Source organism: Triturus cristatus, chromosome 2_1 (genome assembly GCF_964204655.1).
Source record: "Triturus cristatus chromosome 2_1, aTriCri1.1, whole genome shotgun sequence".
In the NCBI taxonomy this organism is placed as follows: Eukaryota; Metazoa; Chordata; class Amphibia; order Caudata; family Salamandridae; genus Triturus; species Triturus cristatus.
In genome coordinates this window covers 864,853,705-864,869,727 of record NC_140581.1, presented here as the reverse complement: position 1 = coordinate 864,869,727, position 16,023 = coordinate 864,853,705, and the positions used below count along the sequence as shown (strand labels likewise).

The following is a 16,023-nucleotide window of genomic DNA, read 5'->3' as shown; positions in this document are numbered from 1 at the left end:
CGGCTTAATGGATTTTACAGGTCGCATTTTCGGCAAAATCCCAGGCTGGCGCACCACGAGGCTGCTATGCTCAGGTGCAACGGCTATTGGGAATTCCCACCATTCTCGTTCACGACTCCCCAGAGTGAACAATATTGTTTATTTTCTATTGATAATTCTAAATAGCTCACACACTGAAATGTCGAGCTGCACACAAAGATTGTAGTACTTTTATCTTGGTGGTTAGATCTGGGATAGCTATGGCAGAACATCAATACAATAGCAATATGAAGTATGGGCTTGATAACTTTCACAAGGGATAACCACAGTATTTTTTAATTTCTAATAAACTGCTCATATTAACAAAAAATACTTCAGTCTCCGGTGTAGGTTTGCCTACTAATTATGTTACCAGAGCAGTCAGAACGCGGGATGCCTAACACATTATGTCAGCCGAGTTATATATGTAGATTTCTAACTAAGGAAGCACACTATGTATAAAGTCACCATAGCAGCATTGGTAGGCTTGTCTTATAATGATAGTCATGTAAGGAAAATGTTGGCAGTGCTTTGTAAAAACATACCCCAAATGTCACATCATAATCCTCTGGTGTAAATGGCTGATCAGCAAGGTCATCAAAGAACTCGGCCAAGGAATCCAGTGTTTCTTCTGCCAAATTTTCATAAGTTGTTTCGTCTAGAGAGCTGTAATACAAAGTCAAAGATAAACACACAATCAATTCACATATAATTTGAAAAGCTATATTTGTCAATGTCCGTTTGGCACATCAGCCATGCAACATTTCAGGTAGAGTTGCTTTGTATCAATCCCTGAAGCATAAAGGTTAAGTACATACCAACAGTTACATCTAAAGTGATTGCAGTACAAGTACCTTCCCCATTCTGACAACAGATTGAACACTGGTTCCCTATACATATATAGTAATCACAGCGACAACTACTGGGTTGTGAAAAAGTCCTCGTGGACTCGTGGATGAGAAAGTGGCCAGCAGTGGGTAGGGAAAATGCTCCAGTCACCGGCTAGTGCACAGGAAAATACTGGCAAATCATCGCCACCTCCTCAGAACATCCCTGGATCTGGGAAGACTACAACTGAAGAAGAAGGCAATGCTGGAAGAAAGAAGCCTCCTGACACCTGCTGGAAGAAGAGGACTTGTGTACCCAAAGACTAAAGGGCTCCAGACACTTGCGGGTACCCAGGGTCTAAGACTGCTATCCAAGGATCAAGTGGTTTGCCTCTATTTTGCATGCTCCAGGGACACAAAAAGCAGAAGGGCTCTGGACTTCAAGAGACATGGCTGGAAAAAGAACTGGTGCATAGAAGCCTGCCTTGCAGAGTGAAGGGGTGAAATATTGAATGGAAAGAACATCCACAGCAGATGGAGAAAAGTGGGACTTAGCTATGTTTTCCACATCCAGAGGACCGGGACGGGAAGGTGATGAGGCTTGTTCAGGATGATCACACCCAAAGCAGACAGGAAAATCAGGGTCATCCCACTTAGATCTTATGTTGCATTGAAAATAGTTTCAGAGGGAGCAGTAAAGGCATGGGCCTTGTGGAGCCCGACTGAGCTACAGCTTCCAGCTCAAGGATTCTGAGAAACAAAACAGTCACTAAGTTCGAAGGTAACACCTTGGATTGGGTTGAGGTGGCAAATCTATCCAACCCTCGATGTGATATCAGCTGCTATGAAATCCGGCTGAGTCCCGCTCTGAGCTGTTGTTGACAAACCCAACAGCTTCAGCTAGAACCCAACAATGACATCGCTCATTCTTCGACCTTCCGCAGTTGAAGGATTTGGACTTTCATTTCTTAGATTAAATCAGAAGGTTTTTTCAATGGCAGTTTACTTTTTTAGAAGCTTTACTTTTTATAGTTGCTGTTTGGCTTAAAAATTAATTCTACAGTTCCCTTTTTTAAATTGTGTTTTTGGAGTCTTTTTGCTCATTAACCTTTGCTTTATTTTTCTAAATTGGTTGGGAATGTCAATGTATTGTTTTTTTTACTTTAAAATTGTTGGTACTTCTTGAACTTATCAAGCCTGTTGCTTGTGCCATACCTACCAAGGGTCGAATACATATTCTCTAAGAAATGTGTTTTGGCCGAGCCAGACTGTGTTTATTAAGTTGGGAGGGATCACCCTCTTCCAGATGAATACCCCAATTTCTGACCTGTTCCATCATGCCATTGATGCTCAAAATATACCAGGAATTAGCACCATAGTACCAATTTGAGTATTATACCAGTGGTGGGCACTATAAATGGATGACCGTGACTTAGGCAAAAGCTGGTATTATACCTGGGGTGAGTCTCATCAAGCTGTGGATGCCCACAATATGCAAATCAGTATGCCAGGGTGATCAATATCATAGAACAGAAGCTCACAGCATGCCAGGAATTACCACCAGGATGCCAGGGACAACATTAAATCAGGGGTAGGCACCATCATGCAATGACTGACAAAATATGCAAATAAATAAACCATCATTATTTCAGGGCCGGGGGTAAAAAGGATGGGCATCATCATGTTATAGAAGTTAACTAACCTACAGTTGAGCACCCACATTGGGTTAAGAAACTGTGCAAGTGAAAGCTCGTCCAGCACTAAACTAGGATGAGGACAGTATTCAAGACAGCTTTTACACTGACTGCTTAGCTGCTCATATACATCGTTATAGGTATACCTAGGGTGCTCAGCATCCTTCCAGCAGTTAAGCGGGAGACCTTCTTTAGTGGATGCTAAGGTCACCGGGTCATCTGAATAACAAACTTTAATTGATAAACCATTCATTATAAAACCCTGTACCTGATATTCCTAAAGCAGTTTTGGCAAGTCATTGATATAAAGGTAGAACAACATTTGGTGAATGTAGCACCCTGGTTTACCACAGCTGGAGATGTCACCTCACAGGTGATATTATTATCTTATATGGTTTATCCCAATCTCCACGTGCATTTTTGTGGTCAATACATATTTTTGGATCAGTCTTTAACAAGGAGATATGATCTATGATAGGTGGTTGGGTAGCAGACTTTCCTCGCAACTATGTAAAATGTTACTTAGAATTCTTTCGTTCATAAGTGTGTAGGACGTGTCCAATATGTTACTGTTCGCACAGAGACCACTGAAGTCGCAGATCCTTCTTTAGAGACAGCAGTGATGAACCCTTCAAGCCATGCCTAGGAAGTGCCCAGACTATCTGGGTTATTTAGGAGAGTTTATTGAATTTGGAAGGAACTGTACTTGAGCATCATGTTTTGTATTTTATCTAAAGAAACATTTTCTTTTCGTTTTTGACTACTCCCTTTTAGTCCATCTCTTTAAACTCGTTTATTTTCATTAAGTTTAAAATCAATGCCTGCGAGATCTCCCATAGATAAATTCAATATGCATCAACATTAGAACAGTGTAACTATGAATCTGAGGGAAAAGCTAACTAGGGTTAACACGTCAGACATAGGAGGAAGGGAGACAACACATTTTTTTCTTATGGGACATAACCCTCAAAGTATCTTTCCAGTGTTCCCTCTCTGAATCTTTTCACAGTGTCTAAGAAAAAACAAGTTGGGACAGATTTGAGTGAGTGTCAAGTGAGTGCGTATAAAAATCTAATGACAGTATTTCATTTATTGTTACCTCATCCCTAGTGACTGGGGTTGCAGAAATAAGGATGCCAAAGAGGCTCCAGAGACTTCCTTCCAAGGCAATCATAGTTCATACGCACGAGAATGTGGAGGAAAGAAAGGCCTGCTACCACCAAGTAACTGTATTTTGGAAATATTAACAATATGGCGGGGTACCCCCTCGTTGCTGTTACCTATCAGTTTGCAGAAGCGATAGAGTGCCTAGATTTTTAAAATGCAGGTTCGAGTCCGGGGCTGTGGGCTTAACAAGTAGTGGACTCAGACAGTGGGAAAGTAACCAATAGTCAGTAACAGTGTCCTGGTTACATGGAAATGGCACATCCTTTCAAGTGTGCTCCATGCCACATATGTGTCGCTGACGGCAAGTGAGTCAGCAGCACTTCATAAAGTATTCACATATGTTTTGCAAAGGGGAATTAAAAACATGGCTACCATATTGGATGACATAATTCATAATGCAGTTATTTCAACAATTATCGGTTTAGTCTGAAAGTGTTCTTAGTATTTTTTATTTTTTAACCTTTAGGATGGTGTCAGTATGAGTTACTGTGACGTCAACCGTGAGCCCACAATGCCCCTATGTGCTCTTCCATTTTAGATTCTTCTTTTCCATTGTTGGGTTCTGACATGTGCGGGAAAAGCTCCCAGGAATTTTAGGAAAATAATATTGAGAGGCTGGCTGCAAGGTCATAAAATTCATAGGACGGCTGCTGACGTAATCTTTACGTTTTCATTCATATATTCATTTGAGTGTACATGAATAATTTATGAACACGTTGCATTTGATTTTATTTGCACATGTACACAGTAGAGCATTTGCTTTATTATAGTTTGATTTCTCAGCAATAATTTACATGTATGTTTACATGATTTTTAAGGCCTTTTTAGATTTAAGTGAAGGTGAAGCAAGATTAATATGCTAATTCTTGAGAAAGGGACTTGGACAGTTGGGCTTCTGGACAGCATAGAGGAAGTTACTATTTTTCACAAGAATCTCAAAGACCATCTGGTGGTGACTAACTGAAGAATACAAACAGGTTGAAATGCTGAATGGACACGTAAACCCTCCTGGTAGACTTTATGATGTAGAAATACAGTTTGAAGGGGAAATGTTGAGCAAAATTAATGTATTATTCTGGTCAAGCTTGTCAGATGCCTAACACATCATCCACAAAGAAGGGGATTGGCCTCCATTATTTATAAGGAGATGAGGAGGTAATAGGAAGCATTTTCCTCCTTAGTGTCTGAAACACTCAGAGAAAAATATGCAAGTGAGCGTGCTTTAAAATAAGCCCCGGCAAAATACACACAAATGATGGACGGAATGTGGAACAAATCACACAGTTACCCCAGTAGATAGATCTGGGTTAAAGCCATCGTTTTTTTGCTCACCATGCCACCCCAGTTTAGAGCCAGCCAAATGCAAATCAGTCTTGACCCTACTCCTCATGGGAATAGTCCAGCCCGAACTGCCAAACCAGGTCTTCCCTGGACCGGAAACAAGCATCCTGGGACCAGTTTCGGGGCATCACCCCTCATCAGCCAGGCTAGCTTGAATCCAGTGGCACAGTGAGTCCGGGACACATATCTGGGCATACCTGGCGCAATTAAGGGGAGAAAGCAAAAGACACACAAATGATGGATGGAATGAAGAACAAATCAAACATTCACCATCAGTCAAGAGATCTGGTTTAAATCCATTGTTCATGTGCTCACCATGCCACCCCAGTTTTGACCCAGCCATATGCAAATCAGTCTTGACCCTGCTCCTCATGGGAACAGTCCAGCCCGAACTGTCAAGCCAGGTTCTCCCTGGACAAGGAACAAGCGTCCTGGGACTGGGTGCTTGCCCCAGCAATATACAGAAATCCTGCGTGTGGGACAAATAATCCGTTCCACATGCGCTTCCCTTCCGAAGTGAGCCCCAAGCTCAGGCTCAATAGCTACTAAAGCCAGAAGTCAAGTATGATATAAAATATATTTTAGACCAATTACAGTTTTCACCACATAAAAGTGCCTTGTGTTTACCATGAACAATCCTCTTTTTCCACTGCTCATGCTACATAATTCAAATGGAATAGTTTTAGATTATAGAAATTTAAAGGCACACACATGGACACATGATGTGCAAAACGCTCACAGCACTGGACTGGTGACAAATCTAGTTAGGAAAAAAAATACAAATCAACTTTAGATATCCAAAACAGGTTTTGTAGTCAAAATGTAGTACCTGAACTGCATTATCTAACCACTTTCTCGATTGGTGGATTTAAGTAGGACTATATAAGATTGCCCTAGGTGTATAAGAATAGCTGTGGACTCTTTGCTGTAAGAATAATGGTGATCCTGCAAGATGATTTAGAGGTATTATCATACATTGATATTTACATCACCTATTATTATTTAATTGAACGTAAAACAATTTAGACAGAATAGTGATAGTTCTAGCCCAGCAAAGATACAAAATAATCTTTACACAATTTAAAATTGCTTATTTTAATGTGATTGTCTTTGGATATGCGCTATCCTGTGAGGGTAAAGGCTTAGCACCTGACTTCTTACAGAAGCGTGCTACTTTACAACATCCAAGCACACGGAGTGAGGTTTTTGAACTTTGCGAGAGCTTACTTGCTACATTATGCTGAGCAAATTATTCCCCATGTGAATTAATTACATCCACGTTTTCTGAAATGAATTGGAAAAAACCCATACAACTATCTAATGTGTACTGGAAGTAGACATGCTAGAGATGAAGTACTGAGAGACACAGGACAATAAGACAAAGCTAGTAAATAGGGTTGTTCCTTAGCACTTAAGGCTATACATATGTAGTTTGCAATGAGGGACAGACAACTACTATAGCATATCGCTCCCTTTTATACTCAACTGCTGAGGAATTATTTACTCCTACTGAGAAGATTCTCACTACAATACAGATGGCCATTTTGAAGGAGTGCCTTCTAGCATGGGGACAGCAAATTGTCATAGTTTCGCATGTAGTTCCTCTTGAAGCAGCTACTGAAGCTAGAAGCCCTAATGTGCAAGCTCTACACTTTCATTAGTTGCACTGGGCATCGATGCACATTCCAAATGATGTGAAGTTTCAGTACAATCTGGCATTCCACGCCTAATAATTTCTTCATTACATACAGAACATCCACAAACTCCAGACATCTTACCCATACATGAGTAAAAAAGCATGTTCTATATGACGGCTCTGCAAAGCCTGCAGTTGGCACTAAACAGGAATCTTCCCCACTGTGTGCTGCAATGCAGGGAATGTTTGAAGATGGCGATTCAAGATTCTGTGTACACACATCTAAGTTTTAGGTGATTCCACTGCACAGATATAAGAAACACATGCCCTATTACTTGCTCTCCAGAAAGCTGATCCATTAGTTCCCACATTTTTTATGTCAAATGCGGCATTCTGCATACAGGGTTACAATGTTGGCTTGTCAGGTTGACACCTAAATGGATTCAGAAATTCAAAAGGTAAATTGCTAAAAGCAAAACAGCTTTGGGGAAAGGTAGGTATTCTATAGGATAAGCTTCTAATGGTCCATATGCAGCATAACATGGCCCATAAAAGTGAAGGAATTCAAGTTATAGGTAACTGTGCAGCATTCTTGGCTGCCAACGCAGGGATTCGGGAGAAAGCCTTGGACTGGACCACCTCCTTCCTCTCTGGCAGAACTCAGAGAGTCTGCCTCCCCCCGTTCCGGTCCAATGCCTCCGAGATCATCTGCGGCGTCCCTCAAGGATCTTCCCTTAGCCCGACGCTGTTCAACGTCTACATGTCACCACTAGCACGCATCGCCCGACAGCACGACCTCAACATAATCTCCTATGCCGACGACACTCAGCTGATCCTCTCCCTCACCAAGGACCCTCTCACCCCCAAATCCAACCTCCACCAGGGAATGAAGGCCGTCGCAGACTGGATGGAGGACAGCCGCCTTAAACTGAACACAGACAAGACAGAGATCCTCATCCTCGGGTCCAACCCCTCAGCATGGGACGACTCATGGTGGCCCACGTCTCTGGGGACCCCCCCGGCCCCCACTGACCACGCACGCAACCTGGGAGTCATCCTCGACTCGAAACTCACCATGACCAAACAAGTCAACGCAGTCTCCTCCACCTGCTTCAACACCCTCCGCATGCTCCGCAAGATCTACATATGGATCCCGACAAACACAAGGAAAACAGTCACCCAGGCCCTAGTCAGCAGCAGACTCGACTACGGAAACGCCCTCTACGCAGGAGCCTCGTCCAAGCTCATCAACAGACTGCAGATAATCCAGAACGCCTCTGCACACCTGATCCTCGACGTCCCGCGCCGCGACCACATCACCCCCCACCGGAGGAACCTGCACTGGCTCCCCGTCGACAGGAGAATCTCCTTCAAGCTCCTGATCCACGCACACAAGGCACTCCACATGACCGGACCAGCCTATCACAACAATCGGCTCTCCTTCTACGTACCCAACAGGAAACTCCGCTCTGCTGACAATGCCCTGGCCACGGTCCCGCGCATCCGTAGAACAACTTCCGGAGGCAGATCCTTCTCCCATCGCGCCGCCAGGACCTGGAACACCCTCCCCCTCTACCTACGACAAACCGAAGACCTGCTGACCTTCAGGAGTCATCTCAAGACCTGGCTCTTCGACCAATAGCAGCAGCACCCCCCTCCCCCCCCCCCCCACCGCCTTGAAACCCTCACAGGTATGTAGTGCGCTTTACAAATTAATTGATTGATTGATTGTAAACCTTTAATGTAGCTCCAGTAACTGGGATCGGGGGTAGGCACATACTCAATGACTGATTTGATTTGGGCATCTCATGAAGGGATAGGTTTGGCACATGCTGGCATCAGTACCAATGTGTCAATGCTACAGCAACGATACTGCTTGTTCCATTTACCACTGAATGTGACAAAGCATGTACGGCAAAGTACTGCTTATCAATAAATAAAGCATTCAACTGCAGTAAGACCAGTACCTACTCCCCTCATAATATACGGCAAACAGCTCAGCGTCGTGTTCATTGACCACACTGGTCCTCTACTGATAGTTCATGGATATATGTATATATCTCAGTTGGGTAAAGCTTGGTTCCAGTGGCACAGTGAGTAAGGGACCCACATTTGAGCATACCATTGCCACTTAAGGTGTTGCATCAAACACATAAAAGGTGATGGTAAGAATGCTTGCAATTTCTCTAACTACTGGCACTCACTTGGGGCAGCATCCCAACCCATCATGCTTTTGCCCTCCATGCCACCTCATTATAGTTCACGGGTATGCCCAGATGTGAGTTACTTGCACACTGTGCCACTGGAACGAAACTACACCCAACTGCTGAGCGCCAATTAGGACGAAACTAGTTTTGGATTGCTTGTGTTCCGGTTCAGGGAGGACCTGGCCTGGCAATTCAGGCTGACCTGTTCCGATTAGAGTAGGGTCAAGACTGATTTGCATATGGCTGGATCCCAACTGAGGTGGCATGGTGGGCAAAAGAACAATGCATTGGAATGCTACCACCAGCAATTGCCAGTGGTTAGACTTGTTGCAAGTATACCTCCCATCATCGTTTGTGTGTTTGATCCATTAACAAGTAGACCAAACTCTAGATATAGTACACATTCTCCTAGATCTATAGCCACTTGCTGTTCTAAAGAAACATTTGCCAATATTCAGTGAGGATATGGATTATAGTTATTTTCTTCTGGGGCTGTATCCAGTAAAAGAAAAGGAAAAAAAAGATTTGTAGTTACTTTGATCTGTGCTGCCATTATAGAAGATCAGACATACTCTGTAACAAATGCTGCAGAAAGAAATAATTCAACTTATAGGGAAATCATTCAAACCACTTTCAAAGTTATTGACAATGGCTTTCAACCTCTTTCTAAACACATATGTACAACTTCTACTATCACATTTTCTGCTTTGCATCTTTTGCAGAAAGATTTAAATTCTTTACAACAAAGGCAAGCTCAAATGCGGGCACTGACACAATTAAGCTTGGCACGACAAACTGTTAAAGCCCATAGAGTGCCTCTGCAGCTCATAATCAAGTATGCCTTCTTTCTCCCTTACAATCTTACTGCAAGGCAGATAATGATCTCCAAAAAGGAGGATCATACAATCTTCCCTCAATTGAACAGACAGAGAGTATTCCTTTTTCTGTTGCTTAAGATTCACATATTATGTGGCTCTTACATGGAATCATTGTTTGGCCTATCACTGCCTTTCATTTCTAGAACTGCCAGACCCATACATCAATTGGATGATATGAAAGTAAACCTAACACATTTCTACAACATGCCTGGTAATTCCCTTTTGACTATCACTATCTAACAAAAGACACATCTGTTTCATTAGCACATCCTCGTGCACTAATCCTCTGGGACACTCGCTCCCTTGTGGTTCTTTCGTAATTAACAGCACTTGTGATCCTTTGAATCTCAACATTCCTTGTAAACTCCTCGCATCACCTGCTTCTTTAATTCCTGCTTCTCTAATTCCTGCTTCTCATACACTTTTAAGAAATGGTTCCTATATAATTCCAACAAATTATTTTTGTCGTGGGTTAGCCCAAGGTTTCATCTATGTGCTAACTATTCACAAAATACTAAAATGACGTGATATTACCCTTTATCCTCTCGCTATAAAGATTTTAAAAAGTATTTCATGAACGAAAGTAGATATGATAAATAGGCACCGTGTTACATTAAACAAGTTCATTTGCAGTTTTCACTCACCTTTAAGCTGTGCAGTTATAATGTTTGCCCTCCACTCAGTATCCGAGATTCCCATTCTGTTTCCCTCTAGGAAAAGTTTGGAGGAAGGCATGGAGGACAGCAGAGCTACCCCAAAACAATCTGGCTTTGAAGTTAGGTAAAGTCCAATGTGCGAAATAAGGAGTGTGGTCCAAGTAGACCTTGGAACCCCTTTAATACACCCTGCTGCCCCAATAAAAAAACAGGTTTTTGGGCCTGACTGTGGAAGAACCAGATTTGGGGGCAGGAGGAGCCACTGGGGAGGGGGTAGTGTAGACGGAATCCAAAGTGCAGAAGGGGGTAGTCTGGGCGCTACAAAAGGGTGGGACATGGTGCAGGAAATGCTGGTGCAACTAACCCAGGAAATTAAAGGGCGCTTCTCAACCTCTGAGGCAAACCAAAAGGAGATTCAGGTAACTTTCTCCAGCTTGAAGGAAAAGATAGAAGGTCTACCCAGGGCACACAAGAGCTGGAATGCGGATTGCAAGATTTACATTTAAAAGTTCAAGGGAACACTCAGTAGGTTGTGCGTTTGAAGTAGCGAGAAAAGGCACTAACTGAAAAATTGGAAAATTACGTCAGAAGAAATAACATCAGAATCTAAGGAGTGGTAGAAGGATTGGACGAGTCAGATATTAAAACCTTCATGATAGGTCTATTTATAACGCTCCTTCCCGCAGGAGGCCTCAATGGCCAACTTGGAAGTAGAAATTCAACTAGTACATAGAGACCCTTTTAAGATACATCCCGGGCGTTAAAAACCACAAAAGATTCTGGTGCATTTTTTAATCTTACTCTTTGAAAGAATAAATTCTGGGGTTAGCCCTGAAGGAGAAAGAGCTGCAAGTGCAGGGGACCACCAAGAGGATTAGGCCAGATATCTCTAAAGAAACAGCACACAGGCAGGGGGAACCGGGAAACAGAAAATGTGGTGATATTACCCTTGATCCTCAACTGTAAAGAGTTTTGAGAGTATTTCATGAACGAAAGAGATATGATAAATAGGCACTGTGTTACATTAAACAAGTTCATTTGCAGTTTTAACTTTATGCTGTGTGGTTATAATGTTTGCCCTCCACTCAGCATCTGAGATCCAACAACATTTGCAGACCCGATTTCCAATATATTTTATAGATCTATTGCACATTGTGTTTCATGTTTCAAACACAACTGGCATCACTCATGTTTCCACAATAATTAGACTTTGTTTGCTGACTGGCTTTAAAACTATTGTTGGATAGGACTTCATTTTTTTGTTGCTTGTTTTCAAATCAGTTTGGTGGAATTTCAACTACACGCCTCATTGTGGGGCATGTCATTTTAACTGTTTTCTTGCTGAAGAAGTGGGTAGTGTCAGTATGACTTACTGTGATGTCAGCCATAAGCCGACAATGCCCCCTATGTGAATTCATTTTAAAGTTTTGTTTTCCGTTGCTTGGTTCAGAAGTGTGTGAGGAAAGAACAAGGAAAATAACTTGGAGAGGTTGACTGCGAGTGCAAGAAATCCGAAGGACCACTGCTGAAGGTTGATCATTACTGGAACCAGGAGACAGGCATTTGCCTGATGGTCTTCAACTGGGGAGAATGTGCACAGGGAAGGGTGTTTGTTGTCTCTGAGGTTCATCAGCAGCATTTTGCATCCAGATATAGTGCATTGGAATTGAGGTTGAAAGGTCTGACATGCAAGTTACAAAGTGAACCCTCATATAATCTCTCTGTTTACTCCCTATTCAAGCTCTTCATCTCCTGTGTGCCTTTTCTCTATCTGTTCCCTCATTTCCCCAACCTAACCAGTCATCTCTGCCTCGCTCCCCCTACATGCTTTCTCTCAGTTTCCTCTACCTTGTCTTTAATATTCCCCCTCTACTTTTTTTTCTCTTTTCAACCTTCTCTCTGTCACCTTCAGCATATTTCTGTATCTGTTTTTGCTCTTTTCTCAGCCCCTATCGTGTAGTTCCTAAGAATCCCCAGGACCTGCGCGTTTTGGATGACCTAAACTGAGGGCTTGGTGTCTAAACTGATTCTGGACATCCCCACAGGATACGCCAGCCGTTAGCCCAGCTATCTCTAGAGTGCCACTACCACCCCCTTGTATCTTACAGTGGTGTAGGTAGTTTCTGGCAACCCCTGAACACGACAACCCTGATTCCTCATGGATCGTGGAAAACAGTGCAGTAATTTTCGCTCAGTCACTCGTGCTTACTTGTTCTCAGAAAATACACAGGATGGTGATTAGGACGTTTTAATAAGTATTTATTGGTCCAGTGCTAGTCTTGTGTAAAACAATCAGGAGACAGAAGCATACGAAAGAAATCGCAGGTACCAATATGGTAAACAGTAGATACATTTCTACCATAGTGCTAAGAAGATGAACACATACTGTTAAGGTAAGACAGTAGCACTTGCATACGCCTATATTGCGCGCCCTACGTATTTTGCCTAATTGTACCTAGCCTAATATGTAGGTGTAGCATGTATATGTGCAAATATGTATGTAGCCAAGAATCCCCTAGGGAAGAACCAACCCCCTCACCTGATGGTAGAGAACTAAGGACCCCGTCTCTGCTCCGAGGATGACACTGTGCAAGGGATGTCAGACCGCTGCGTGTCGAAGATTCCGCATGCAGGACCCCGTATCAGCGTACAAGGAATTCTCCTCTAATTTGCAGGGGGAAATAAAGGTCTAATATACTAGAGTGGTCACTCCAGGGTTTCTTCTAAAATCGATAGGTTTTTAAAACAATCATAAATGTTTAGAAAACGATAGTAAATATTTTCCTAAAACAATGCGATCATGCACAGTGGGCCTGTTGGCCAAGGATGAAAAAAGTGGTGACCCTTAGACAGAATAATTATGCAGTGCCTGAGGATATGTTTATGTACTCTAGTCACAACAGGTATGCAGTTCCTCGAGGAGGATAAAGTGATCATGCTGCCTGTCCGAATCAAGGTCAAGACAGGATTAGATATTCCAGGGAACAACTGCTTAATATAGGTGAAAAGGAGGCATGGGGGAAACACCAAGATGCTCTTGTTCATGATAAAAACATTTTAAACTGTGGCTTGATCAACAGCAGGTCTCTGATGAAGCATTATCAAGAGATATCTAATATGTTAGAGGACATGGACTTGGATGCCCTTTTCCTAACAGAGACATGGACTAACGTTGACTCCCATCTACAAATGGGCTTTGCTTGCCCAGATGGCTATAAAATGTTCCATAAACCAAGGGCTGCGGGGAGAAGAGGAAGGGGGGGTTGGGGTGATTTTTAAAGAAAAATGGGACTTTGCACCACTAGGGGTAGATGATGTTGCGGGGATCGAACTATTGGGTTTTTCATTGCAAGAGGCCAAAAGTAGGCTATTAACTGGGATGGTCTGTTATAGACCTCCAGGTTTAGATACCTAATATTAAGCATTACTTGACACTATTACCAACCTGACCCTAACACATTCAAGAATGATTTTATTGGGTGATTTTAACTTATGGGACAACGGGAACCTAGGCAACCATTTGAGAGATCTAAGGCAAACATGTGAGAATATCAGTCTGTACCAATTGGTGCAACAGCCAACCCTTTAAGGAGGGCATGTTTTAGATCTCCTGTTCGCCAATCATACCGAGACAGAGGTGGTTGCCTATTTTGCCTCAAAGCTGGACTGATCATTTTCTAATCCATTTTAGGATTATGTTGCCTGGTCCAGTGAACAACAATAATAATCAGTCAGTAACTTACCGAAAGGGTAGAGAGTGGACCAAGGTAATAAGAAACAGAACAGACCTGACATTTAATCAGAACCTCTTAACCCCTAATGACTCAGTGGAAAATAATTTTCAAGCATATTGCAGTTACATAACTGGAACACTGGACTTGCTAGCCCCAGTAAAAAGAATTAAGAATAGGAGGAAAAGTTCAGCCCCTTGGTATAGTGAGGAGCTGAAATTAATGCGGGCTACATGCAAGAAGGCCGAGAGGAAATGGAGAAGGTTTTATTTAGAGCTGGATAAGAAAGAATTAAAGTTGGCACAGGCCCGGTACAAGGAGTCTATCTCCAGGTCAAAAGCAGATTTCTACGCCAAGTCTATTCTGCAAGCGCCTAACAGTACAAAATCACTTTTTAATATCTTTAGGGACCAGTCCAGTCTTTCCTGTACGAGCAATAAGGTGGTCGCATCACAAAAACTTTGCGATGAGATTGCTACCCATTTCAATGAGAAGATCTCCAAAATTGTTGGAGGTCTTGATTCAAGTAATATAAGCGGTCAGGCTGATTCACCTCAGTCGCTAGGAGGAGATTCTCGGGTAGAAAGTTCGCTGGAGCACTTTCAACCTCTTACGGAGGACTTTTTTAATAGCGTGGCCCAAAGTGTTTCTTCGGGATCGCCCCTAGACCCTCTTCCACACAGGATCTGGAAGGAGTTTAGGCAAGAAATCTTCCCCTGGCTGAGGCAGATATGCTGTCAGTCTTTGAAAGAAGGAGTGGTTCCAGAGGCATGGAAGCAAGCAGTGGTGACCCCCCTGCTCAAGAAATCCTCTCTGGACCCTACAGTTCCAGCTAATTTTAGACCCATCTCCCTCCTGCCATATCCGGTTAAAATTCTGGAAAAAGCAGTTAGCAAAACTTTATCTTGCTATCTTGAGGTTAACCATCTGCTGGATAGGGACCAGTTTGGCTTTCGTCCAGGCCACGGTACTGAAACAGCTCTGGCAACCGTATTGGACAACCTACAAATGCGTGCCGACAATGGAAATCCTTCTTTGTTAGTACTACTGGATATGTCGGCCGCATTCGACACGGTGAGCCATACGGTACTGGTGGAAAGGCAGGAAAAGATAGGAGTGAAAGGGCAGGCTTTGAAGTGGCTGAAGTCTTATCTATCAGGGAGACAACAGGTCATGACTATGACATCGTTCACCTCTAGCAAGTCCCCGGTGCGCTACGGGGTGCCGCAGGGCTCTGCGATCAGCCCTATCTTGTTTAATATCTACCTGCTTCCCTTGATTCCTGTTATTAAGTCATTTGGAATTGATGTGATCAACTACGCTTATGACACCCAATTGGTGTTTTCCCTGGAAGGGAAACAAGCGATGTCTTTGGTTGCGTTTCAGGAATGCATGCGTCAGACCGCCAGCTGGCTCAGGAAGAACTCCCTGCAATTCAATGGGGGAAAAAAAGAGGTGATATACTGCTCTACCACTAGAATGCCTCAGCATCTTCCTTTGGAGTTTAGACTTACCCCCGAGAACGAACCTCTGGCACCAGTTAAAACGGTGCGCACTCTGGGGGTCTTGGTAGATGATAACCTCCAGATGGAGTTGTGAAACCTTAAAATCTGAATCTCTCATTTTCTTAATTTAGCTGTGCTTCATTCATAATCACCTTTGATCTGTTTTCAGCCTGATTCTGTCCCTGATGGTACCTGCATAAACATTAGGTCACAAAGCTAAAGTTGAGACATTGTAGGCTGCGTAAACATGCAGAGTCAGCTTGCTCGAAGGTTTTCAAGCAATAGTTAATCCTTAAGTAAAGTCTACTCAGAATAGCACATTTTGTTGTTCCGCCTTAAAACGTAGAAATTGCACAAAACACC

At 42.9% G+C, this 16,023-nt stretch overlaps 1 protein-coding gene across 2 annotated transcripts in view; it reads right to left on the bottom strand.

Annotated features, from left to right (window-relative positions):
• Positions 1-16,023, bottom strand: part of FXN (frataxin) — a 101,919-nt gene that overhangs the window by 32,469 nt on the left and 53,427 nt on the right. For both annotated transcript variants that reach the window (XM_085632987.1, XM_085632988.1), the window contains exon 3: positions 564-684. In XM_085632987.1, the coding sequence (XP_085489113.1) occupies positions 564-684 (121 nt within the window). The remainder of the gene's footprint in view (positions 1-563; positions 685-16,023) is intronic.